This window comes from Eptatretus burgeri, chromosome 12, assembly GCF_056783735.1.
Source record: "Eptatretus burgeri isolate ZD-2024b chromosome 12, Ebu_testis_v1, whole genome shotgun sequence".
Taxonomy (NCBI): domain Eukaryota; kingdom Metazoa; phylum Chordata; class Myxini; order Myxiniformes; family Myxinidae; genus Eptatretus; species Eptatretus burgeri.
Window position 1 is genome coordinate 38214028 of NC_140972.1, and position 25844 is coordinate 38239871.

General features: G+C 43.3%; 1 protein-coding gene across 8 annotated transcripts in view; it reads left to right on the forward strand.

Moving 5' to 3' along the window:
* Nucleotides 1-25844, forward strand: part of LOC147015436 (actin filament-associated protein 1-like) — a 196914-nt gene that overhangs the window by 40205 nt on the left and 130865 nt on the right. For 2 of the 8 annotated variants that reach the window (XM_085850186.1, XM_085850188.1), the window contains exon 1: nt 23865-24099. The exons of 5 other annotated variants lie outside the window; for them this stretch is intronic. In XM_085850186.1, the coding sequence (XP_085706312.1) occupies nt 23880-24099 (220 nt within the window). In that variant the 5' untranslated portion in view covers nt 23865-23879. Of the gene's footprint in view, nt 1-23864; nt 24100-25844 lie in introns of those variants that run through there. One more of the 8 variants, XM_085850191.1, reaches the window with a different exon arrangement.

Here is a 25844-nt window from a genome sequence, read left to right on the forward strand (position 1 = left end):
GGACCATAACAGCCGAAGCACATGTCTGCCTGGACACAGCTGTAGTATTTATGTGTGAAGCCCATAGAGACATGCTGGACAGATGTGGGGTCAAAGGAGGCCTGAAAAGAACTTTGGGCCTGAGAAAGTGCCTTCGGATGCAGATATAGCTTAATTCAGCTGTTGTTAAAATAAAACCCACAATACCCCGAGGAGATAATACTGAAAGAAACATGTGATAATTTTCTGGAATACACATTTATGATTTGCAATGAAAAAAACTCACCAAATTTTAATATTGCCTTTGCAAAAAGCTCAACAGCATTCTGGATGTTTTTTTCTAATTTATGTTTCCTGAAAGTGCCATGTATGTGTACTCTGTATGTATTATGGAGACATAATGGATGTATTTTGACAACCCGAAGTGCCTGGACCATCTGCTCCATATATTCGTCTCCTCCACAATCCCCTTCCTCCTGTGGCTACAGCTTTCTTTTATATTTCTCTCCCACCCTAGAGTCGCTTTTTCTTATTTTTTTCTATATGGTCTTTGGCTGCTGTATGAGCAACACAAACATCACACATACATGTAGATGAATACAGGAGACAACAATTCACTTTGATTTCAGGAAAACAAGTCCACTGAGCATAAGAGTTCGTGATGTCAATTCCCAGAGCACTTTGGGTACCAGCGATGCCATCTTTATGGCATCACTTTTGTCTCCACACTCAGCAGAGCAATGAAGGAGAAATTTCCGCGTCCACGTGAATGACAACCTCCTTGTGAATGACTACAGTTGTAGAGGAACTCCAGTTTGGTTTGAGACTGCGAAGGGATGGTTCGAATCCAAAAAATCATGCATTTCAATCTTGGAAAAGGGGTGGGTGGGGTGGAGTGTCCAGTCCCAGACCCTAAAAGAGGGGGTACCACCCAAATCGAAGACCCTAAATTGAAAAGCAATGACGATTCTTCTTCAATCACTGAAGGCAGCAGTTCGTGCCACTGTTTCCAAGAATGATTTGCAGTCTTCTAGTCCTGATAATCCTTACTGTAATTCACGGACCAGTGTTTGTGTGTTTGTGTGTTTGTCGCGCTACTTCTCCTAGTTCTGGGCTGGTTACATCCAGACTTGCTACATGGGTTTACATCTAGACTTGCTGCCTCCCCCTCCTAATGCTGTCTCACCTTTGCTCTCCCCTCCACCCCCAAACCCATGTCCTTACCCTTCCCCTCCCAACCCGAAGGCATCGATCCCCTCCACACACGCAAGCCTTCAAACTCCCCACAACTCCCCCTATCGTAAGTTGTCAACTCCCCCCCTCCCCTTCCAAAGCTGTCCCATCTTTACTCTCACCCTCTTCCCACCCATAAAAGCAAACGGACATTTCCACATCGAAACAACGGAATATGTAATGCTTTCTGCTCCCATATCATACTATCACCGACTTCACAGAAACCACCCATCACGATTTTAAGAGAAAATAGTCTGAAATAATCGCAAACCTGTGTAACTGTAGTAAAAGTGCTGCTTGAGAGAAAGGGTTCTAAAAGGCAATTCTAAATGTTTCTAAACGGTTTTAAAGGGCAATTCTAAATGTTTCTAAAGGGTTTGAAGGGGTTCTAAAGGGTAATTATAAAGAGTTCTAAAGGGTTCCTACTGTAAATTAATGGACATAGTATAGAAATTGTGGCGGAGTCAGGAGAACGTACACATGGCTCCATTTATCATATAGATATTATTATTATTTTGTAACAATTATGGCACCAAGCTTTACAGGCTGGTACCCCATTATTTTTGTTCAAATTATGTTTTTTAAATATCCATCGGGGGGGGGGGGGTCTAAACTCATCAACCGCTTGTGCGATTGACACAAAACTTTCAGCACAGGAGTGATCCCCCCTCCGACTCAGCATTGGAGGATTTTTAAATGATAATTGTGATGTCATAGGCCATGTCGTATGGCAGCCATGTTGTAAAAAACGGAAATACGTACTTTGGGTATCTTCGCCGAAACTGCTGAACGAAAAAAATTGACACTTGACACATGTCATCAACTCCCAATGGGGAAAAAGGTTTGATAACAATGACGCTATAGGTGAAGTGGTATGCCAGTCAAAATTGGTTGAATTGAAATCCTTATCTGATAAATCTGAAACTTCATATATCTGCTCTATGACCCACTTGTATTGAACTATTATATTTACGATGTCATCAGTCATGTGCAGTTTGGCAACCATATTTTTTTGAAGAATAAACCTTCAAATTTTATCTTCTCCAGAACTGCTTTAGAGATTGAAGTGAAACTCCATACAAATGATCAACTAGCTATGATGAACAAAGTTTGACAATTATGACAACATAGGTCACATGGTCTGGCAACCATATTGTATGACACCTAAAATCTTTAATGAACATCTCTCCAGCCACCCAACCGATTGACGTGAAACTTTACGTTTGTATGTCATCGACTAAGGGTGGTGATTGAAGTTTAATCACAAAAATGTCATCAGTCTCTTTGTGTGGCAGCCATATTGGATTTAAGGAAGAATTAAAAAATTTTTTTTTACCTGAAACAGCTTCACCTATCAATGCAAAACTTTAGAAACATCATCCATTGCCTTTGCTGCACATCGTGTGCAAAGATGACATCAGCGGTCATATGGTTTGGCAGCCATATTGAATAGAGAAACGGACCTTACCTGATCAACACAAAACTTCACAAACATGTTCCCCTACCCAATTAGAGTCAGAGTGCAAATGTATGATGTCATCGGTCATGTGGTCGGGTAGCTTCACAAGTTTTCAAACAGATCCTTTAAAAATCTTCTCTGAAACCACTTAACTGACCAATGTGAAACTTTACACACATGATTGACTACACGTGCTAAATAAAGTTTGATAATTAAAACATCATAGGTCCTGTGGTTTGGCAGCCATACTTGATTAAAGGAAAAACTTTAACATTGTTTTTTCTGCCAAACTACATGACAAATGTTGTCAGAGATGTCAAATTATGTTCCAGGTGGGTAGTCGATGACAACCCTCAAGTTGTGATTATTTTCGTTCAGCCGTTTCAGAGAAAACCAATGTTAAAGTTTTCAATCCAATATGGCTGTCAAACCTCATGAACGACGATGTAATCATTTATCACAATATATGCAACAAGGAAATTGGATCATGTATGTAAAGTCTCGCATCATTAGTTCAGCAGTTTCAGTTAAATAATTTTTCAATATTTTCCTTGAAATCAATGTGGCTGCTTACACCACATGACCTATGACATCATTCTTATCAAAATATATGCACCAAGGGTAGTGGATCATATTTGAAAAGGACCGCATAGATGGGCAAAGCAGTTTTAGAGAAATTTTTTTTAAAATATGATTGACAATCCTGGGGAATATGGTTGAAAATTTCAACATCATCGCTCACGTGGTCTCGCAGCCATAATGGATAAAAAAAAAAACGTTATCCGATCAATGCGATACTTTAAAGATGTGATTAACTACACATTCTGAATTCACTTTAATAAAGATGACATCATGGGTCAGGTTTGCGATCAAAGTAGGGTGGCTTGGGGGGGACCCAGCCATAACTGCTCGCAGTTATAAAGCGTGCTTGTCATGTTAATATTATTATTTATGCCATTATCATTATCGTTATGCCATTATTATCGGACAGAATTTATTAATTTATGGTCATAATAATCTTTGCCTCCAGTATGTGTGCAGACCAGTGACTCAGCCTATAAACCATCAGTGTTTAGGTACATGGGTATATACGTCCAATTTTCTCCAATTTCCCTCAGGCAAGTAAGTATTAAACAATGCTAGCGAAAATTGGGAATATGGTTGTGCATCGAATAAAGGTCACAATTGGGCCATAAGGGTGTCAGGGGCAATATCGCATGTCGCACTTTAAGTCATTATATCGCATGATATAAGTTATCCATCCATCCATATACAGTACACATATAATCTGATGGTGAAAAAAATTGGACAGGCAATTGGATAGCTCATTTGTATGTCTAAAGGCCCATTTAAGCACCTGAAATTAGCTAAAGCCCATTGTACCCTCGCTAGCGGCCTACATAGAGACCGAGCAAATGGTCCGTTAGTCCATGGGGGATGCCAACTGTGACCATTCTCATGCTGAATCAATCACAGTAGTGAATATTGAGGAGCTCCACAGTAATTTTCCGTTTGAACTAGATAGTTTACTTTCGCTGAATTTGGTTGGGGCATCTGCTCAGAGTCTGAGAAGTCAGCCATTCAAACCCTGGCCGAGTCAACCAAAGACAATAATGATACACGCTGCTTCCTTGCTTGATTACACTGAACAACAAAATTTTTTTACTGGAGATGTGTAAAGTGATTTAGACTAATTTGGGTACGCTGATTTCAAAAATCATAACCGTTTTGCTGTATCACGTCAGGACTTTCAGTAACAGAAATATTCCCATTGCCTAGAAGTCAGGATTTCAATGAAATTTACAAAAATTCATTTATTCATTTATTTCATCATGAATGCTTCAAAATTATAGAAATTACAGAAAAACTCCACTAGAATGGAATTAAAAATGCTTTAGGCATTTGGCTTTGCGTTTGTGCTGCTCTGTGTCAGTTTCACGATGCAGGAACCAGCAGAAATCGCCCATCATGTTCGGGTTGTGCCGCCCTTGGTAACGCGTCTCCATGAGTGAAATCTCTTGGTGGAATCGCTCGCCGTGCTCGTCCGAGACTGCTCCCAAGTTGTCAGGGAAGAAGTTCAGGTGCTGGTGTAGGAAATGGATTTTCAGGGACATCCTGGAGCCAAGTTTCCTGAAGGACTCCAGCAGCTGCTGCACTATTTCTTCATAGTTGGCCGCGCGCTCGTTCCCCAAGAAGTTGTCCGTCACAGCTTTGAAGCTCCTCCACGCTGCCAGCTCTTTGGGGTTTAGAGTTGTCGGAAAAGTTTCGTCCTTCATAATCTGTCGGATTTGCGGTCCAACAAAGACACCAGCCTTGATCTTGGCCTCCGACAAGGTGTTGCCAAACTTTTCCTTGAGGAATAAAAACCCACGCCCATTCAGATCCATTGCCCGTACAAATCTTTTCATCAAGCCGAGCTTTTTGTGGAGTGGTGGAAGGAAAACCTTGGCTGGGTCGACAAGGGCGACATGTTTCACGTTGTGTCGACCAGGTACATGCTCTTTTCGCTCTTCCCAATCTTTCTTCGTCCAGTGATTCTTGTCGTCTCTGCTATCCCAGAGACAAAGGAAGCACATGTATTTCGTGTAGCCTGACTGCAGCCCTAACAACAGCGCCACCACTTTCAAGTCTCCGCAGATGTGCCAGTTGAAGTCATTGTACTTGATGGAATCAAGCAGCTGCCGCATAGTCTCATAGGTCTCTGTCATGCCGAACGCGTGAGCCAGTGGGACTGATGGTTTCTTGTTGCCATTGTGGAGCAAAACAGCCTTCAAGCTGTTCTTCCCCGAGTCGATGAAGAGGCGCCAGTCTGCAGGATCGTGATCACACCCAAGTTCTTTCAACAGACCGTTGATGTCACTGCAGAATGTCATCGTGTCTTCCATCTCAAAGAACTCAGCCATGTCTCTGTGACGTGCTCTGAACAAGGATATCTTGGTGTTAGGTTCAAGTAGATTCCACTGCTGCAGCCTTGATCCAAGCAGCTCTGCCTTCGCCTTTGACAGCGAGAGATCTCTTACAAGATCATTTAAGTCTCCCTGGTTCAGAAGGTGTGATTCTTGAGTGTCGGGTTCAAAAGGTTCATCATCACCATCCTCTTCACCACTGCTTACAGCTATGTTCTGATCAGCTGGAGGTGTTGGAACGGGGTTCTCGTCATCATGAGGCACAGGTTTATGAGCAGAGACGCAGTCAGCGTACTTGATGTGACCTTTAGTCTTCTTGTTGAAGCCGGCGATGCTTGTGCAGCAGAAATAACAATCATCATGATGATTCTGCGGCTCACGCCATATCATGGGCACCGCAAATGGCATGCTCGCGCGCTTGCCCACCAACCACTGAGTCAAGGTTGTGTGACAGCTTGTGCAGCAGATGTGTGGTGCCCAGCTCTGTTCTTGGTCCCCCACCTTACACCTGAAGTAGTGAAAGTAGGCGGCCTTCATTTTCACTGCTGTAGATATACTTCGCTGTTGATCTTTTTTGGTATACCGACCACAGACATAACAGAAGTTGTCAGGATGATTGGTACAGGAACGCCTACTCATCTTTATCTGAAAGAAAGAAATATAACACAAGTTAACAACAATTGTACGAAATAGACATGTTAAAGACATATGTAAATTTCATTGAAATCCTGACTTCTAGGCAATGGGAATATTTCTGTTCCTGAAAATCCTGACGTGATACAGCAAAACGGTTATGATTTTTGAAATCAGCGTACCCAAATTAGTCTTAATCACTTTACACATCTCCAGTAAAAAAAAATTTTTGAAATTTGTTGTTCAGTGTTATCAGCATTATTTTTTAAAGTTTAAGAGCATGAACAATCCCCATAGGTTAGCATCCATGAGGAGGAAGCAATTCCTCCTTCAGAAATGACTCTGAGTGGGGGAAGAAAAGCGGCCCCATTGTTGTGATGTCGCTGGTACCCAGAATAGCCCAGGAAGTGATGGCACTTCCCCCAAATTCTATGGCTGTGCATGTCTCATCTAGTAGCTTTGTGTTTTATTGTGTGTGTGTGTGTATGTGTGTATGTGTGTGTGTGTGTGTGTGTGTGTGTGTGTGTGTGTGTGTGTGTGTGTGTGTGTGTGTGTGTGTGTGTGTGTGTGTGTGTGTGTGTGTGTGTGTGTGTGTGTGTGTGTGTGTGTGTGTCAGCTCCACTATGAGCCTTAGATCATGCATGAAATGAAAATAGAATCTAGCAGTCAGATGGATCCTTGCCATTGAATAGACGCAACATCACTGCAACTGCACAAACCAATCGCGTTGATGATACGACATATAATGTTGCTTCAACTTAGAAGCCAAGTGGAGCTCTTGTGGCACAAAGTTCTGATTCCATCATTGGACAGCATGCTAAAGTAGACTTCATAGGGATACTTGCAATATTGAAAGCATTTCAGTTGGTCAAACCTTTTGACCTCACGATCAGCAATTATTTTTCTTGGGTAAACCACGTATCATAGCTGGGCTCCAAAGCCAGTCACCGACTGTGCCTTCTCCATCATACGAAGTCCTTATTTGGCACACTTGATCTCCAATCCACATACAAGGCCTTCATCCACAGCTTGATGGAGTACTGCTCTCTCCTATGGGCTGGCTCCGCTACCTCACATCTTGCTTAGCTTGATGCTGTGGGAAGCAAGACTGTTAAGGTTATTGTTATCTCCCGCAATGAAGCTGACTCCTATCACTTTCCCATTGCAGCAGTCCAGTCATCTCTTTGTCTTCCACTGTCTCCTTTCTGGTCTTGCACCCTCTGCTGTTTCCACACTTTGTCCCCTCCCCACTCCCAGGTCCCTGCAAGGTGCACATGGTCCACCATCAAACCATTCTGGAGAAATTCCCCAAATCCACATTCACTGCTCACGTCCACTCATTCGATACTCTTTTTTTCCCCACCTGTGGAACCAACTTCCATATTGACTTCATTCTCATTCTTACCTTCAGTTCTTCAAGGCAGTTTTTTACCACCATCTCAGATCATTGCTCATTTTTAAATATATTTTTATTTTGTTTGCATTGTCCAGGCTCATATGAGAGCTAACACACAACGCACAACAAGGGGGGAGGAGACAAGAGCGGTGGGAGAGGGGAAGACAAAACAGTAGGGAACAGAGACATGAGGAGATCTGTGGAAGGGAGAGGGATGGGGCGGGGAAGACGACGTATACAAGATGGACACCACAGGGACTTTAAGGAGCTTACACGGCAGGGAAATTTTGGAAAGGAAGGCAGGGAATTTGAAGGAGATGGGTTTGGGGTGGATTAACGGGGGTAGAAAAGATCATGGATTTGGATGGGGGAAGATAAGAGGTGGTGGTGAACAAGTGTTTTGAAGACCTGGAGGGAAGAGTGGAATTGAAGAGAGTGTGGGAGTTTACTCCAAAGGCGGGATAGAAGAGTAATGAAAGAGTGAAGGTGAGCAGCAATTCGTGATTTTGGTAGTTTTACCATAAGGGGATTGCTGGTGGACCTTGAGCGCCCTGCAGAAATATGGGGGGACATATCGCAAATAGAGCAGGGGGTGGGGGTGAGAGCAGAGAGGAGACGGAAGAGGACAAAAAGACCACCGACCTGCCTACGGTGAGAGACCCAAAGACTCAGCCTCATTGCAGGAGATACCAATGAAAATGAGCTCATCCAATCTTTGATCCAAATTTCCAGTTTTAACTCCCTGAGACATTTCTTTTGTATCTATCTTGTCCACCCTATGCATCCTTTCATACTCCCCATTCCACCTAATATCCATTGTTTGTCCAAGTCTCCCTCAATTTTGTCCTTCAACTCCAGTGTTGGTGTTACCCCCTCATATATCTCTCTCTCTCTCTCTCTCTCTCTCTCTCTCTCTCTCTCTCTCTCTCTCTCTCTCTCTCTCTCTCTCTCTCTCTCTCTCTCTCTCTCTCTCTCTCTCTCTCTCTCTCTCTCTCTCTCTCTCTCTCTCTCTCTCTCTCTCTCTCTCTCTCTCCCTCTCTCTCCCCTCTCTCTCCCCCTCTCTCTCCCCCTCTCTCTCCCCTCTCTCTCCCCCTCTCTCTCCCCCTCTCTCTCCCCTCTCTCTCCCCCTCTCTCTCCCCCTCTCTCTCCCCTCTCTCTCCCCCTCTCTCTCCCCTCTCTCTCCCCTCTCTCTCCCCCTCTCTCTCCCCCTCTCTCTCCCCCTCTCTCTCCCCCTCTCTCTCCCCCTCTCTCTCCCCCTCTCTCTCCCCCTCTCTCTCCCCCTCTCTCTCCCCCTCTCTCTCCCCCTCTCTCTCCCCTCTCTCTCCCCCTCTCTCTCCCCCTCTCTCTCCCCCTCTCTCTCCCCCTCTCTCTCCCCTCTCTCTCCCCTCTCTCTCCCCCTCTCTCTCCCTCTCTCTCCCCCTCTCTCTCCCCTCTCTCTCCCCCTCTCTCTCCCCCTCTCTCTCCCCCTCTCTCTCCCCTCTCTCTCCCCTCTCTCTCCCCTCTCTCTCTCCCTCTCTCTCCCCTCTCTCTCCCCCTCTCTCTCCCCCTCTCTCTCCCCTCTCTCTCCCCTCTCTCTCCCTCTCTCTCTCTCCCCTCTCTCTCCCCCTCTCTCTCCCCCTCTCTCTCCCCCTCTCTCTCCCCCTCTCTCTCCCCTCTCTCTCCCCTCTCTCTCCCCTCTCTCCCCCTCTCTCTCCCCCTCTCCCCCTCTCCCCCTCTCCCCCTCTCTCCCTCTCTCCCTCTCCCCCTCTCCCCCTCTCTCTCTCCTGTAGCGTCCTGATCCATTCAGTTTTCTAGATCTTCTAACTCTTCCACTCTGCATACAAAAAAGACTTACATTGCACTCTAAAGGCTTTCAAAGCTTTCTGGGTGGATCTTTTGAAATGGGAGTTGTTATTCTGGAAACCCATTATAGTATAGGCTCTGAGGGGTGCGGGGGGGGGGGGTGTTTGTGTACATGACTCTTAAAGCGTCACCCTATTTATTTTTTTGTTCTATATGCCAAGACCTTCAAAAAAGGTTTGGGTAACACCTCCAGATCAAGTACGTTTTCTCTGTAGGGTCCATCTTGGATTCGCAGTTGGCTCGTAGCAAACTATAATTGAACCAAAATGCCCATATTGGGTTTAGATGGAATAAATCATTAGTAAACATCCATTAATTATTAATTTTGATTTACTTCAATTACTTATGCATTGCTTAACACATTTTAGCATGATTTGTTCTCTTAAAACTTGGTTCACAGTAGAGAATGACCATATTTTACGTAATTTTAGTCAAAAATAGTCAAAAATAGCTTTCAACTTGAAAGTAGCTCAAAGTTTGATGGTCTCTGAATGACTTAATATTGCAAGTAGAGCTATAAAATTTGGCCAAAAGTTTCATTATTAAGTTCTCTGAGCAATTCAATTTTCATATTATCACAATGGGGCTGTGTGTGATGACCACAGAGCTCATTGTAAACCAAAGTCACCCCTACCCCACCAAATGGCCACTTTTGCAGTATTTCATCAAATGATGATATCTCCTTTATTAAATGGCATGGGAAGTTGATTTTTGTTATGTTACCAATGTTACCAATGAATTCCTTGGGGTCAATAACCTATATTTAGTATAAAAAAAATCAACTTTCCATGGCATTTAATAAAGGAGATGTCATCATTTGATGAAATACTGCAAAAGTGGCCATTTGGTGGGGTAGGGGTGACTTTGGTTTACAATGAGCTCTGTGGTCATCACACATAGCCCCATTGTGATAATATGAAAATTGAATCGCTCAGAGAACTTAATAATGAAACTTTTGGCCAAATTTTATAGCTCAACTTACAATATTAAGTCATTCAGAGACCATCAAACTTTGAGCTACTTTCAAGTTGAAAGCTATTTTTGACTAAAATTAAGTAAGATATGGTCATTTTCTATTGTGAACCAAGTTTTAAGAGAACAAATCATGCTAAAATGTGTTAAGCAATGCATAAGTAATTGAAGTAAATCAAAATTAATAATTTATGAATCCTTAATAATGATTTCTTCCATCTAAATCCAATATGGGCATTTTGGTTCAATTATGGTTTGCTACGAGCCAACTGCGAATCCAAGATGGACCCCACAGAGAAAACGTACTTGATCTGGAGGTGTTACCCAAACTTTTTTGAAGGCCTTAGCATATAGAACAAAAAATATTCAGATAACGCTCTAAAAGAGTCATGGACACAAACATCCCCCCCCCCCCCCAGAGCCGGGAGTATTAGTGTTATGGGATGTAACAAAACCTCAATAAAATGGGTGTTGTGAACAATGTTGGAGTTTTCCTGAAAGAGCAGATTCTGAAGCAATATAAATGCAGCAACATGAGATTATGTATCTCCAAGTGGGGGTTAGGCCAACAAAACGATCATTAACTCCAGATGGCTGAGTTGATACAGTCCTTGTAAAAAGAAATAACAAAAGAAAATGCACGTGGCACTCTAGTTCTTTTTGAGTTCGAATGAAATGGATATCCTGATGAAGTACTTTTTCCCTGGAGCATGAAGCAAATAGCTTTTCCAATTGTGATTGGGCAGACCCTACAGCTCCCTTCTCCACTCAAATAATTAAGCAATTAGCCAAAGAACATTTTTTTCTGAAATCTATATTCTGAAAAGCAGAACATACATAGATTCTTCCATTGTTACCTCCACCACCGAAGGTGAAGGAGGTTGTGTCTTCACCCCTTTCTGTCAATTTGTCTATTTGTTACTTGCAAAATCGAAGATTTTTCAAGTCTATTGTTCAGTCGCTTTTGTTATTATGTCTTGTCTGTTTGTCTGTCAATCGCCTACAGGTCCCAATTCTAAACCGATATTCATGAAACTTTATCAAGTTGCAGAGGTAGTCTCAACCGAGCAGCCTGTTGATTTTGAGGTCAAAGGTCAAAGGTCATCTTGAGATAGAATTTCTATCATCGTCATTTTTCATCCGATAGACTTGAAATTTGAAGAGAATTTATATTTCAGGTCACTGAATTCCACCACCAATTATTTTTGAGGTCAATTTCGGCCAAAAGGTCAAAATAGCCTGAATTTCTAAAATTGTCAATTTTCATCGGATTCACTTGAAATTTGAAGAGGACTTGCATATTTTTGTCACTGAATTGAACCACAAATTATTGTTGAGGTCAAATTTCTTTTATTGATTTGAAAGTTTCGTGCTCTGCACGACGTCTTCTTGTTTATCTGTTTGTTAGTCTGTGCACAGAATATCTCAAAAAGTTGTGAAATGATCCGGATGAAATTTTGTGGACAGTTTTGGTCTGTGACAAGGACGAACTGATTAGATGTTGGTGAAGATCCGGATCCGAATGCGACCACTATAATTTTTTAAGTGATTCTTCACCATTGAGAGATAGATTTAAAAACGATATTTACCACGATATCTCAAAAAGTTGTGGACATGTTGGGTGTGTGACAAGGACGAATTGATTCGATTTTGGTGGATCCGAATCCGGAGCTGGATACGATAATTATTTGATGATTTTTTAGTGATTTTTCACCATTGAGAGACAGGACCAAAAACGATATTTAGCATGACATTTCAAAAATGTATTGGGCCCGATATGTTCTTGGGGATCAGGCATTGCATTGCAGAGGTATGCGCTCCATAAAGTGCCCTTCCAGTTACCTCTATTTTTAGAGGTCTACATGGATTGTGTAAAGAATGACATTCCCTATTCGGGAGTTCCATTATACATTGGACATGCTGTTTCGACTCTCCCAACATTGGTGAAAGCCCCTAATATCAGACGTGAGATCAAGACTCTCTGGTCATATCTTGAGTTTTGGATACAGTCTAACATCCTACCTTGCTCTCCAAACTATCTGCGTATGGAATCCAAGGTCAACTCCACTTGTGGATTACTGAGGTCCTCCCCTCTCACAGTCAACGTATGGTTCTCAACCCTTTCATCTCCTCTCCTTGTCAAGGTAAGAGTACACCAAGGCAGTGAGTGTTCTAAGCCCCATATTATTCCTAATCTTCACCGACTGATCTCACTGACTTTCTGGAAAATCCGTTTTATCTCTTTGGTGATGGCTCCACTCTCTGCTGTGACATCTCTCATCCTTCTGACAGACGGGCAGCAGCCTCTTCCCTCTCCTCAGACATTGACAAAAATCACAAACTGGTCAAGCACAATTTTGCTTCTGTATCCATATTGTCCACCCTTTGCATTTCCCTTACTCCTCATTGTTACCTGTAGCTATTGCTTGTCCATCTATCTACTTTCTCCCTCCACCCTGCTGTTGTTGTTTCCCCTTTCTCCTGCTGTTCCCTTTGTTGTGTTCTATCCTGATTTCCTCTGCCACAGTGGATGGAGGTTATGTTTTCACCTCTGTCTGTCTGTCTGTCTGTTTATTTGTTTGTTTGTTTGTTTGTCTCTTTGTCAACAAAATATCTCAAAAATTTGTGGACGGACAGATGGTGGAGAGCTTGGGTATGTGACACGGATGAAATGATTAGATTTTGGTGAAGGTCCGAATCAGGATCTGGATCCGAGAATTTTCAAAGTGATTCTTTACCATTGAGTGATAGGGCAAAATGATATATAGCATGATATCTGCAAAAGTTGTGGAAGAATTCGGACGAAACTTTATGGATGAGTAGGTTAGCTGACAATAACAAGCCAATTAAATTTAGGTCCAAATCCAGATCCGGCCTTTCAGTGGAATACAAAACGTAAACTAATCAGCCTGGTGGAAAACTTGGTATTAGCATAGTGGTTATGGTGGCCGGCTTGGGATCTTAGGGTCCTGAGTTTGAGCCCCTGACGGCTATTGAATTAATAACAGGTGGGGTTGACTCAGCCTGTCATCCTTCTGAGGTTGGTGAAATGAGTTCCAGTGTACTGGTACTTCAATGCACATAATGGTTCAATGGGGTGATGTGTAAGGGTGGTACTCGAGACTGCTTCTGGACTACTCAAATAGCACTAAACTTTTGGATTTTTTTTAAACGATCGTTAAAATCACTATTTTATTTAAAAATTTGAAGTTACATTGCATGGTGTATCTTGTTCTATGAACTCTCCACGGCACAGATGTGCCCTCAGCCAATAATCTTACCTGCACGCTGCATTCAAAGAAGGAGGAAAAGCCTGGTGGAGGTATGCGCTCATTGAGTGCACTTCTAGTTACCTTCGCCACGGAAGGTGAAGGAGGTTGTATTTTCACACCTTTCTGTCTTTTTGTCTGTTTGTCTGTGTACAGAATATCTCAAAAAGTTTGGACCGCTCCAGATGAAATTTTGTGGACAGTTTCAGTGTGTAACAAGGAAGAATTGATTCGATTTTGGTGAAGATCCGCATCCGGATCCAGATCTGATAATTTTTAAAGTGATTTTTCACCATTGAGAGATCTGGCCAAAAACGATTTATAGCACGATATCTCAAAAATTTGTGAACGGATTCGGACGAAACTTGGTGGACATGTTGGGTGTGTGACAAGGACGAATTGATTCGATTTTGGTGAAGATCGAAATCCGGATCCAACTACTAGACTTGTTAAGTGATTCTTCACCATTGAGAGTTAGGGCTAAACTAACATATGGCACAATATCTCAAAAACTTGTGGATGCATTTGGATGAAACTTGGTGGAGATGTTGGGTGTGTAGCTATGACGAATTGATTTGATTTTAGTGAAGATAGGAATCCTGATCTGAAAATGAAAAAGATTTAATTTTCAAGTCATTCTTCACCATTCCGAGTTGGGGCCAAACATGATGTGGGACGATATAGCATGATATTTCAAAAATGTATAGGGCCCGATATGTTCTCGTGGATCAGGCATTACATGGCGGAGGTACGCGCTCTACCGTGTGCCCTTCTAGTTTGTTCTATATCATCGCTCTTCCATGAGCATAGACCATGAAAAAATAAATTGACCAATAAATATAATGATGCTCCAACATTTGCGGACCCTGATATTTTTTTCAGGAACATATTCCCCACGAAAGTTGGGGTCCGACAGTACTTCAATGCACATAATGGTTCAATGGGGTGATGTGTAAGGGTGGTACTCGAGACTGCTTCTGGACTACTCAAATAGCACTAAACTTTTGGATTTTTTTTTAAACGATCGTTAAAATCACTATTTTATTTAAAAACTTGAAGTTACATTGCATGGTGTATCTTGTTCTATGAACTCTCTAGTTGGGAAAGCTTCTTCTACACAAATAAATTGGAGCAAAAGAAGTGCTTTTTGGTCTGGTCCGACTTACCATCTAGTTCCAAGACTTCCTGAGTCATTTTAATTGGTTTATAATGGTGTGACGTATCTATTGGTTTTCCTGAGTATTAAAGCTACATCAGCAAATACTTGAGATGGTTTGGTAGATTGTGCCGAGATGAAGTTACTTATGCAACTGTCATATTGTTTAACATTTCTGGTAATTAATAGTTTATTGGCATCTACCTTATTGCACAGACTTTTTGTGCAGAAGGTGTGCGGACTCATCAAAAACCTGCTGTCACTACTGCGACATACTAACAAGTCAGATGAAGAACTCTGTGAGCTTGTCAAGCTACACTTCAAGCCGAAAGCTGGTCTAACCATATCGAGGGAAAAGTTTAAATCACACACTCGCCAAGAAAATCAGGACATTTCCAGTTTTGTTGCCGATCTGCACAGTTTAGCAGAACCGTGTCAGTTTGGTGCTGTGCTTGATGAGATGCTCCGAGACATTTTTGTTGATTGGGGTAAATCATGATGTCTTCTTACAAAAACTCCTTGCTCAAGAAGATGACTTTGACCTAGGAAAAGCAGTAAAGATTGCACAGGTGTGTATGACAACTGCTGAAACCCTGAAGGAGATCTCGTGGAAAAACAAGAACTTATGTCGGGGTTGTGGTGCAAATCATATGGCTCACCAGTGCCGTTTCAAGCGGTACACATGTAACGGATGTGGCAAGATCGGGCATCTTCAAAAGAGTTGTTCCCAATCCAGCAGTGGTGATATTATTATCACCACCCATCATGTGGATGATGGCGAGCATGTTGCTGGAGCTGATGAGTCGTCACTGCATGGAGAGGAGTATGAGATGTATACAATTCATGGCAGCACCGCACCGATAACTGTTAATCTTCAGCTGAATGGCAAGCAGGTGTCAATGGAAGTGGACATAGGGGTGAGTCAGTCAATTATGAGCCTGGAGACATTTGACAAACTGTGGGACTGTGAGGCTATGAAGCCCAAATTGAGTCCAGTGAAGGCAAAACTTCATACCTACACCAAGGAAATTGTTCCAGTGTTTGACAGCACAGATGTCAGTGTGTCTTACGAGGGTGTGAGTTATGAACTGCCTATGCTGGTTGTACCAGGCAATGGCCCTGCATTACTCGGTCAGAACTGGATTGAGAGCATAAAGCTGAACTGGCATGAGATCAAAAAGCTGTCTTCAGTGGAGATTTCCAGTTGTGCTCAAGTGCTGGATAAGTTTCCATCTGTTTGAGTCAGGAATTGGTTCCTTCACACGGGGATGAAAGTTAAGATTCATCTGGACTTGGAAGAAAAGCCCATTTACTGTAAGGCTAGGTCTGTTCCCTACTTGATGAGGGAAAAGATCGAGTGTGAACCTGAGACTCCAGAGTGAGGGAATCATCCCTCCTGTTGAGTTCAATGATTGGGCAAGTCTAATTGTTCCGGTCCTGAAAGGTGATGGAGCAGCGAGGATCTGCGGAGACTACAAGGTTACCATTAATCGCCCCTCCATGCAGGATCAGTATCCACTGCCCAAAGCGTTTTTGACATTAGCTGGTGGAAAGTCATTCACCAAGTTGGATCTGACATCTGCCTCCGTGACACAAGAGCTGGATGAGGAGTCAAGAAAACTCACGTGCATCAACACTCACAAAGGTCTGTTCATCTACAATCGCTGTCCTTTGGGAATACGTTCAGCAGCTGCCATCTATCAGAGAAACATGGAGAGTCTATTGAAATCTGTGCCAAAGACTGTCGTGTTCCGGGATGACATCCTGATCACGGGCTGCGGTACTGCAGAACACCTGAGTAACCGGGAGGATGCCCTGCATCATTTGCACAAAGTAGGACTCAGACTGAACAATGAGATATGTGTGTTTATGGTGCCCAAAGTTGTATTCCGTAGCAGAAGAGTCATTGCTGCTGAGATCATGCCTTGTGATTCCAAAGTAGAAGCAAACTCGAACGTTCCCAAACCAGAAAATGTGTCACAATTGCGTTCCTTTTTGGGTTTGCTCAGCCATTTTGGCAGTTTCTTGCTGCGGGTGAGCACAGTGCTAGAACCCCTCCATCAATTATTCGGAAAGGGAAAACTTGGGTTTGGGGCAAGGCCCAGGATGATGCCTTCAAATAAGCTAAAGGTCTATCGTGTTCTAACAAGTTGCTTGTTCATTATGATCCATGTAAGCATCTTGTATTGTCATGTGATGCCAGTGCCTATGGGGGTAGGCTGTGTGTTACAACAAGCCAATGAGTCAGGCAAGTTACAACCTGTTGCGTATGCTTACAGAAGCTTGACGAAAGCTGAAAGAGCTGATGGTATGGTTGATAAAGAAGCATTAGGCTGCGTATTTGGGGAAACCAAGATGTGTCAGTATTTGTTTGGTCGTAAATTTGAGCTTGAAACTGATCACAAACCGCTCACCTTCTTGTTTCAGGGAACAAGGGAATCAACACCAATGCGTCATCACGTGTTCAGCGGTGGGCTTGACGCTGTCTGGTTACAATTATACTATTCGTTACAGGCCTGGCACTGGGAATTGTGCTGATGCATTGAGTCAACTGCCGGTACCTATCACTGATTGTAACAATACCCCTCAACCTGATGACCTCGTATTAGCTATGAATGTGTTTGACAGTAACAATTCTCCAGTCACTGCTGCTCAAATGAGGTTGTGGTCGAACAGAGATCCTGTGTTTTCTGTCGTTAAGCATTGTGTTTTGACTGACGATTGGTCCTGTATCCCAGATTCAGAAGAGTACAAACCATATTTACATTGTATCGATGAGTTATCTGTCCAGTCAGAATGCTTACTTTGGGGCCGACGTGTCATCATGCCAAAGTAGGGAAGAGAGAAGTTGGTTTTTGAACCACATAGTACCAACCCTGATATTGCTACGATGAAAGCTATCGCAAGGTCTCATGTTTGGTGGCCTGGTATCGATTCTGAACTTGAATCTCGTGTTCATTGTTGTGATATGTGCACGCAGCTCAGCAAGTCACCATCGGAATCACTGCTGCGTCTTTGGTCGTGGCCTTCCAAACCTTGGTCCAGGATTCATGTTGACTTTTCAGGTCTGTTCTTAGGGAAAATGGCCCTTGTCATTGATGCATTTTCCAAGTGAATTGAGTGCTCTATCATGTCTACCAGCACTTCTGTCGCCACCATTGAGAATTTGCGTGTCATCTTCGCTACTCACGGTCTACATGATGTGTCGGTAAGCGATAACGGTTCATGTTTTACATGTCAGGAATTTCAGGAATTCGTGAGATTGAATGGTATCAAACATGACCGTTCTGCTCCGTTTAAACCCGCTTATAATGGTCAAGCAGAGCGTGCTGTACAGATTATCAAGCTAGGGTTAAGGCGTGTTTCTCAAGGTTTGCTTCAAACGTGTTTGTCACGCATGTTGCTAGGTTACATTACCAGACCACATACCGTAACTGGAGTGCCTCCAGCCGAATTGCTTGTGAAGCGAGAACTCAAAACCACACTTTCTCTTGTTCATCCTGACATCGGTGAAACTGTTGATAACAAGCGTCAGAGTCAGAAATACTATCATGATCGCACGGCTGCATTGCGTGAATTTACTGTAAACAATCCAGTTTATGTACTGAACCATGGCCTTGGAGTGAAATGGTCCTCCTGTGCATCTAAACATCCAGACACCGGTTGGATTTGTAAGTAAAGGGGGAGATATTGTGATGCATCGCCCTTCCTTGAGTTTGACGTGAGTGCTGTATGCGCATGCACGACACACGGGACCACTGATGGAGCTGACTGTTGTCACTAAAATCCTTTGTGAAGTTGAATGCATCATGATTGGTCTGATTGTTTGCACATCACAACATTACAATACTCCTTCCAAGTTTTTCTTTGCTTTCAAATCGCGACCAAAGAGAAGCCAACAGATACCCTCGCTGCAGACGCAAGGAGGTCGAACAACCCATGATCCAAAAGACATCAGAAGCTTGACAGAGCAATATTTCTCTGACTTGTGTTGTGTCAAGAACACAAAAACAGACATGATTCATTCTCTAACCAATTCTTCGCCTACCTTGTCTGAGTCTGCATGTAAACAACCTGACAAGGAAGTCACTCTCGAGTCTCGAAGAAGTTTTTATTGCTTTGCAAATGTTGTCCACGGGGAAAGCTTCTGGGTTCGATGGAATCCCTGCAGAGTTCTACCCGGCCTTCTGGGACTTGCTGGAACCTGCAATGCTTGACCGATTAATCGATAGCCTACAGTCAGGCTTGTTACCACTCAGCTGCCATAGGGCTATACTTGCCCTCATACCTAAGAAAGGAGACCTCCAGCGACTTAAAAATTGGTGTCTCATTTCGCTTCTCTGCACGGACTATAAAATTTTGTCAAAAATCCTTGCCAACTGCCTCAAACCCCTAATAGGGGAGATTGTACACACCGATCAATCCTATTGTATTCCCAAAAGGACAATACATGATAGTATTTTCATTGAATGTGACATGATCGATATTTGTATTGCTGAAGAAAGAAATGCTGGTCTCGTGTTTGTGGACCAAGAAAAGGACTTTGACACAATTGATCATTCTTATCTCTTTGCTGTTTTATGGGGGCTTGGTTTGGGGGAAAATTTTATTTGTCATATCCAATTATTGTTGGAGAGCCGCAAGCTCTCAGTGAGGGGGTCTCGTGAGTGGAGGAGGCCAATCGGCCGACCACGTGCCTCGTGGTTGCAGCAGGTTGACCGGCATCTCAAGGAGATGGGGATGGGCTTGGCATCTGCCTGAGGGGTGGGCAGACGGAGGCCCCTGGAGTACCGGTGGAAAGTGGATGCAGCGACTCGCTGTTCTGGCACATGCTCCCATACCTGACCTGAATTATTGTATAATAATATTTTTAGTCTCCTCAAGGTGAATAATATCTTAAGTCAGCCTTTCTCTGTTACCAGGGGTATTCGTCAAGAGTGCCCCCTGTCTGGTCCTTCATATTCCCTTTCAATTGAACCTTTATTTATCCATTTATGCAAACGGCTACATGGGTTTTATCCTCTGCCGTCTAGATATCCCATAAGAACCATCGCTTACACGGATGATCTCTGCGCGGTGTGCATTCTGATGATGATGTTTGTGTGTTGGTTGAGTCCATCAATCAATTGAGCTTGGCGAGCTCAACAAAAGTTAATTGGAAAAAGAGCAAGGCTTTTTACTTCGGTCCATAAAATGGAATCCCCCTCCATCCCTGCCAGGACAGCTTGCGTGGACACATGAAGGGATACCCTACCTTGGTGTCTTCCTTAGAACTCAGGATTTTATTTCCAAGAACTGGGAATTGTTGATTGCTAAAACTTAGCCGCGGTTGTTAAAATGGAGGGGACTCTTCAGGCAGCTTTCCGACCGAGGTCATACTCTGGTCATCAATAACCTTGCAGCATCAATGCGATGGCATCGTTTTAAGGCACTACAGGCCCCAGGTTTTATCCTCAAAAAACTTCAGAACATTTTTATAGATTTTTTTTTCTGGGGGGGAAAGCATTAGCTCAGGCCCGGAACACTAAGCTTGCCCATTGCTGAAGGTGAACAAGGGCTAATAGATGTGACAAGCATCGTGATGGCTTTTCGCCTCCTTTCTGTACGAAGGCTGCTATACTCCGACATCCCATGGAAAGCCTCCACCCACTGTTTGCTTAGGCAAGCTGTTAAACTTGGCTATGGTGATGAGCTTTTTCTTCTTGACATGAAGCGAGTGGATATAACATTGGTCTCTCTGTTTTACAGCAGCATTCTGGAAGCATGGCAGTGATACCAGTCTGTTCGCCGTGATACCAGTGCTTACTCCGTTCAGATGTTTTTAAATGAACCAATATTTTTAAATCCTTTTTTTTTATTGGGGTCTGTAGTGACCATTCTTTTATGCAAAAGTTTATGGATGTCAGTGTTACCAGAGTTAAACATCTTCGGAATCCCTTTGTTGGAATCCAACATAGATGGAAGTCAGCTACTGACGTTGTCATTGCCACCGGTGTGAGGCCGCTTAGATTTATTGGTCGAATTTTCTCTGATTTTACGAATTTTTATGCAAACTGGTTTAAAATGGGACCCAGATATAGAAGCTGCCTTCACTTGATCCCAATGTCCTTTTCCAAATCTTTTAATTTTCTTTCAAGGTTTTATATCTTTTAATTGGATGGAGAAATCCTCTGTGTATGCTCTATGTGTTAGTACCCTTTTTCCAAGCAAACCTGCAGAGCCGCAAGCTCGTTGGCGAGTGCTGCTTCAAGCCGACCGTTCCGCAACAATGTAATGTCACGTGATGTACAAAGAACCCATTGTCAAGCGCTCAGGAGATCTACCATGGCGGCTGGCACACAACATCTTACCATGCAATGTTTTGTCCCATCACGTGTGTCCTGTTAACTCGGATTTGCGCCCTTTTTACCCAGTGGGGTCTTCCACCCCATGGGGTCAAAGTGCTGCTCACGTTCCCTCTTTTTTTGTGTACAGTTCATTTGAACGTCTATTTCTCCATTATTCGTGAACAGAATTCGATGAAAATTGACAGGCATATACTAGACACATACGCGCAGGCAGAAACTGAGTCCAAATTGTGGTTGTGGCCCTTCGGGCCGAGAAACGGCCCTTTTGACCCATTTTCTTAAAATTGTTATTTCTCTGTTATTAGTGGACGGAACCTAACCAAATTGGACAGGTATATTCTAGAGACCATTACCCAAGGATTAGCTATGGCCAAAGTGCGATTTCGGCCCTTTGGGTCGAGAAACTGCCGTTTTGGGCCATTTTCTTAAAATTGTTATTAAAAAAATAATAATCAAATGCGCTGGGCGATGCCCAACGCAAAATTAAATCGCAAATGATGGAATGAAACTAGCCTCACTCTTATGAGGTGTTCTGGTTTCTTTTTATGATGCGATGAAAATCTTACCGAATTTCAAAACTCTCCGTCGTCCGTGCTCTCGCTCACCTGAGAGTTGTACGAATGAACTCCCACGGGGTATGTTCGCTATCCGAACTTGTCGCGATACCCCTGAGACAGTTTTTCATACTTTTGTTGAATGTTCAAGGTTGACTCCACTTTTTAAGATTTTATCACGCATTATTCAGGGCTCGGTTTGTTTGTTTTTTTACGCAGTCTTTATATTCGGTTCTAATACCTTTCATCAGTGTAAAAGTAAATGTCGTTTAGCAAACTTCTTGTGTTCTGAGGCAACACTTGCAATTTATTTGTCAAGGAAAAGTAAACTGCAGAAGATTGACATTTTAGCTAATGATGTTTTATTTGTTTTTAAAGCGCTGGTCACATCTCGTGTCCGTTTTGAGTTTGAAACTCATGATCCTGTGTTGTTGAAAAACGGTGGTGTGCTAAACAATCTTTATGTGGTAAAACTGATGAGATTTAATAACTCAATTATAGTCGTTACTTCTTTTGTTACCGCTTCCTCTTTCATGTCTTCTTCTGTGCAAACACCCTTCACCATGTAAAAGTTGATCTCTCTCTCTCTTTTCTTTTCTTCTCTCTCTCTCTCTCTCTCTCTCGCCCCCTGCTGGCTGTTTGTTCTTTGTATACTGTCATGGCCGCTCCTTGCTTCGTGTCGTGAGTACCCCTCCTCTGCTGTGCTGTTTGGTGTTTCCACTTCCCCATGTGTTCGTTTTCTACTTGTGGACTTTTCCTTCCTGTCAGAGAGAGAGAGAGAGAGAGAGAGAGAGAGAGAGAGAGAGAGAGAGAGAGAGAGAGAGAGAGAGAGAGAGAGAGAGAGAGAGAGAGAGAGAGAGAGAGAGAGAGAGAGAGAGAGAGAGAGAGAGAGAGAGAGAGAGAGGGAGAGAGGGAGAGAGGGAGAGAGGGAGAGGGAGAGGGAGAGAGGGAGAGAGGGAGAGAGGGAGAGAGGGAGAGAGGGAGAGAGGGAGAGAGGGAGAGAGGGAGAGAGGGAGAGAGGGAGAGAGGGAGAGAGGGAGAGAGGGAGAGAGGGAGAGAGGGAGAGAGGGAGGGAGATATATATATATATATATATGTATCTCCCACGGTCTCGTGTCGAGAAAATCGTAGGCCGAAGGCCTGTCATGGCCGTCGGGGGAGGTTTTTCTCGTTCACTGTGACCGTGTTCTTTGTTAATTCTCAACTTTAATCGTTAATTTCTTGGTGTTTGTGAAAACGCCTTATTTCTCTCGATAAAGTTTACTGACTTGTTTTCTTGAGTTAGAATGGCGGGTGAACGTTTCCGTGTCAAGATGTTCGCGTCACTAACTCGTAAAAATGCTGTTTTTTGCTTCCCTCCCAGTGAGGTGGAACTTAACGATGTGCTTTCCGCCATCGGTAACATCGTTGGTTTACATAATGTTCGTGCTGCTTCTCGCATGAATAAGAAGTTTGTGGTGTTTGTGTCTAAGGAACACGTGGTCGCCACGGGGGTTGAGCATGGCCTGTTCATCGAACCGAACACTTACCTCTCCATGTTCGCTTTACAGGCCCCAGCGGTTAAAGTTAACATTAATAATATTCCACTATTTATAAGGAACCAGGACTTGTGTAACCAGTTAAACAAGTTCGGTAAGGTTGTGTCGAGGATCTCAATGGTGCCGATGCGTTATGTTAGTGATAAATTTAACCACGTCATGTCCTTTAAAAGAGTGGTTTGTATGATACTACGTGAAAATGGAAAAACACTGAATGTTGTACTCGGTGTAAAAATCGACGGGTTTGAATATAAAATGTTTGTCTCCTCAGAGGTTATGACGTGTTTTGGGTGTGGAGCTTACGGGTACGTGAAGAGTGGTTGTCCCAACGCGGTTACACCGCAGGAAAGTGAAGGTTCGGTGAGGAACGATTCTTCCTCACCACAAACTAATGGAGAGAGGGTGAATCGGGAGCCCCGCCCCGCCCCCCCTCCCCCCGGCTGAGGTGTTTGACGAATTGGACTCGTCCACCCCGACCGGCGTTGGAGAGAGGGTGTGTAATCATGACGTAATGAATCCACCCCCACCAAACGAGGAAGTGAAAGTGGTTGCTTCCTCTCCTTAACCATCCACTGTACAGGACAGTGTGGATGATATGGAGGTATCTGTTACGGATACCAGGAACAAAGGCCAAAAACGGTCAAATGTTGATGCCTTTGATGCTAAGGAGCAGAATAAGGTTCAGATCGTGTCAGGCTCTGTGGACCTCCAAGGTACGTCTCACATTGGAAACCCCTGGGTGGTACCGGAGTCATGTGTGGATGTGGAAACTTCACTTGTTCCACTGGCTGACTCTGAGCGGGACACAGAGAACGGTGAGGTATCTCAGGATGTTTTAAGTGTTTGTCCTGTTAGCCAAACTTGTTCAGACGAGTTAACAGCTATGTCTGACAGTGATGGAGAAATAGATAAAGGGGAAAATCCCTGTGAGTTAAATGTCAACCCCTCCCTCACAGATGATGATGTAAGGGTTGTAGAGGGGAAGGACATGGACAAGGCAAATTCGGAGGGGTCCGTAAACAGAGCAGAACTTTCTGTTGAGCCAAAAGTAAATGTTCCACAAGTAATAGGAGAGGTTATAGATGAAGCACTTGATTCAGATGAAACCTCTTCTACCCCACATTTTAGTGCTTTAAGCTCTCAAGAGGATGAGGGGGGAAACAACACAACCTTAGTGTCTCAAGAAAATGTGGTTAAATTTCTGGATGATACATTCAGGAAAAGAAACGTAAAAATCAAAGATTACTTCCCGAATTTACACAATTTCATTAAAACTGCAAGGGGTATGATTCGTGATCATTATCAGGTTAACATATCAGAGCCTCAATTCCAAAGGTTAAGGAAATGTGTTACTCGGGCTGGTAAAGAGCTTCAAGAATAACTAACTGAATGGAGATAAAAGTAGCATCCCTGAACATCAATGGAGGCCGCAGTTGTGTGCGTCGCCTCCAGGTATTTCAGCTCTTCCAAAATGAAAAAAATTGATGTGTTAATGCTACAGGAGATGCCTGCAAATCAGTCTACTGAGGATGAGTGGTGTAAAATCTTTAAAGGTTGTCTTTTTTTTCTCGAGTGCGCTTGGTGAGGCCAAGGCTGGTGTGGCAATAGTGTTGCATCCTCAACTTCAGCCTTCGGAGATAACTTGTTAGGAAATTTGCAAAGGTTACTTACTGTCTGTGCAATTTGTCAGTAGTAACCTAAAGATTTGCATGACAAATGTTTACTGTCCTAGTGCTAACTCTGAAAGAGGTGCCTTTCTGTACAAGTTGGCAGAGTTTGTAAGCACCATTGACTTAACCATGTTGTTGTGTCTGGGGGGTGACTACAACTGCACCCTCAACCCACAACTTGATCGGAACACTTGTGAGCCTCATCCACCCAGTGCAAGGCCTTTGGCACAGCTCGTCAAAAAGTTTAAACTGGTGGATGTGTGGCGGGTACAAAACCGTAATATCCGTCAGTATACATGGGTTTGTGCATCAAGAAATGTTTTGACGATTGCTCGCCTAGACAGATTTTATGTTAATCATGAAATGGTAAACATTGTTAAGAACTCTTATATAAGGCCGTCTGGTTTTTCCGATCATCACATGATTGTCATGGTGTGTGGCTTTCCTCATCATGTCTGTGCAAGTGCATATTGGACTTTTAATTTGAAACTTTTACAAAGTGCACATTTTATAGAAGCTTTTAAAATGGTATGGGAAAAATGCGAGTCACAAAAGGGTTCATATTTGAACTCAAGACAATGGTGGGACTGCACAAAGTCCCAAATCAAATGTTTTTGCCAACAATACTGCTCTTACAGCACATACAATGCTTTTGGTGTGATATCTGCTTTAAAAAACGAGAAACTTATCTGGGAGCAGAAAGCTGGATTGTCCAGCGTGAATTTCCCGCAGTTGTCGGAGAAAAGGACCCTTCTGGCTGAAATGGTGAAAGAGCGGGCGGCCGGTGCATTCGTTCGACTGCGGAACGAAAAAATCCAACTTGACACACCAAACAAAGGGTTCTTCAATTTGTAAAAAATGGTCAAGACCTCTCAACAAATCCATGCTTT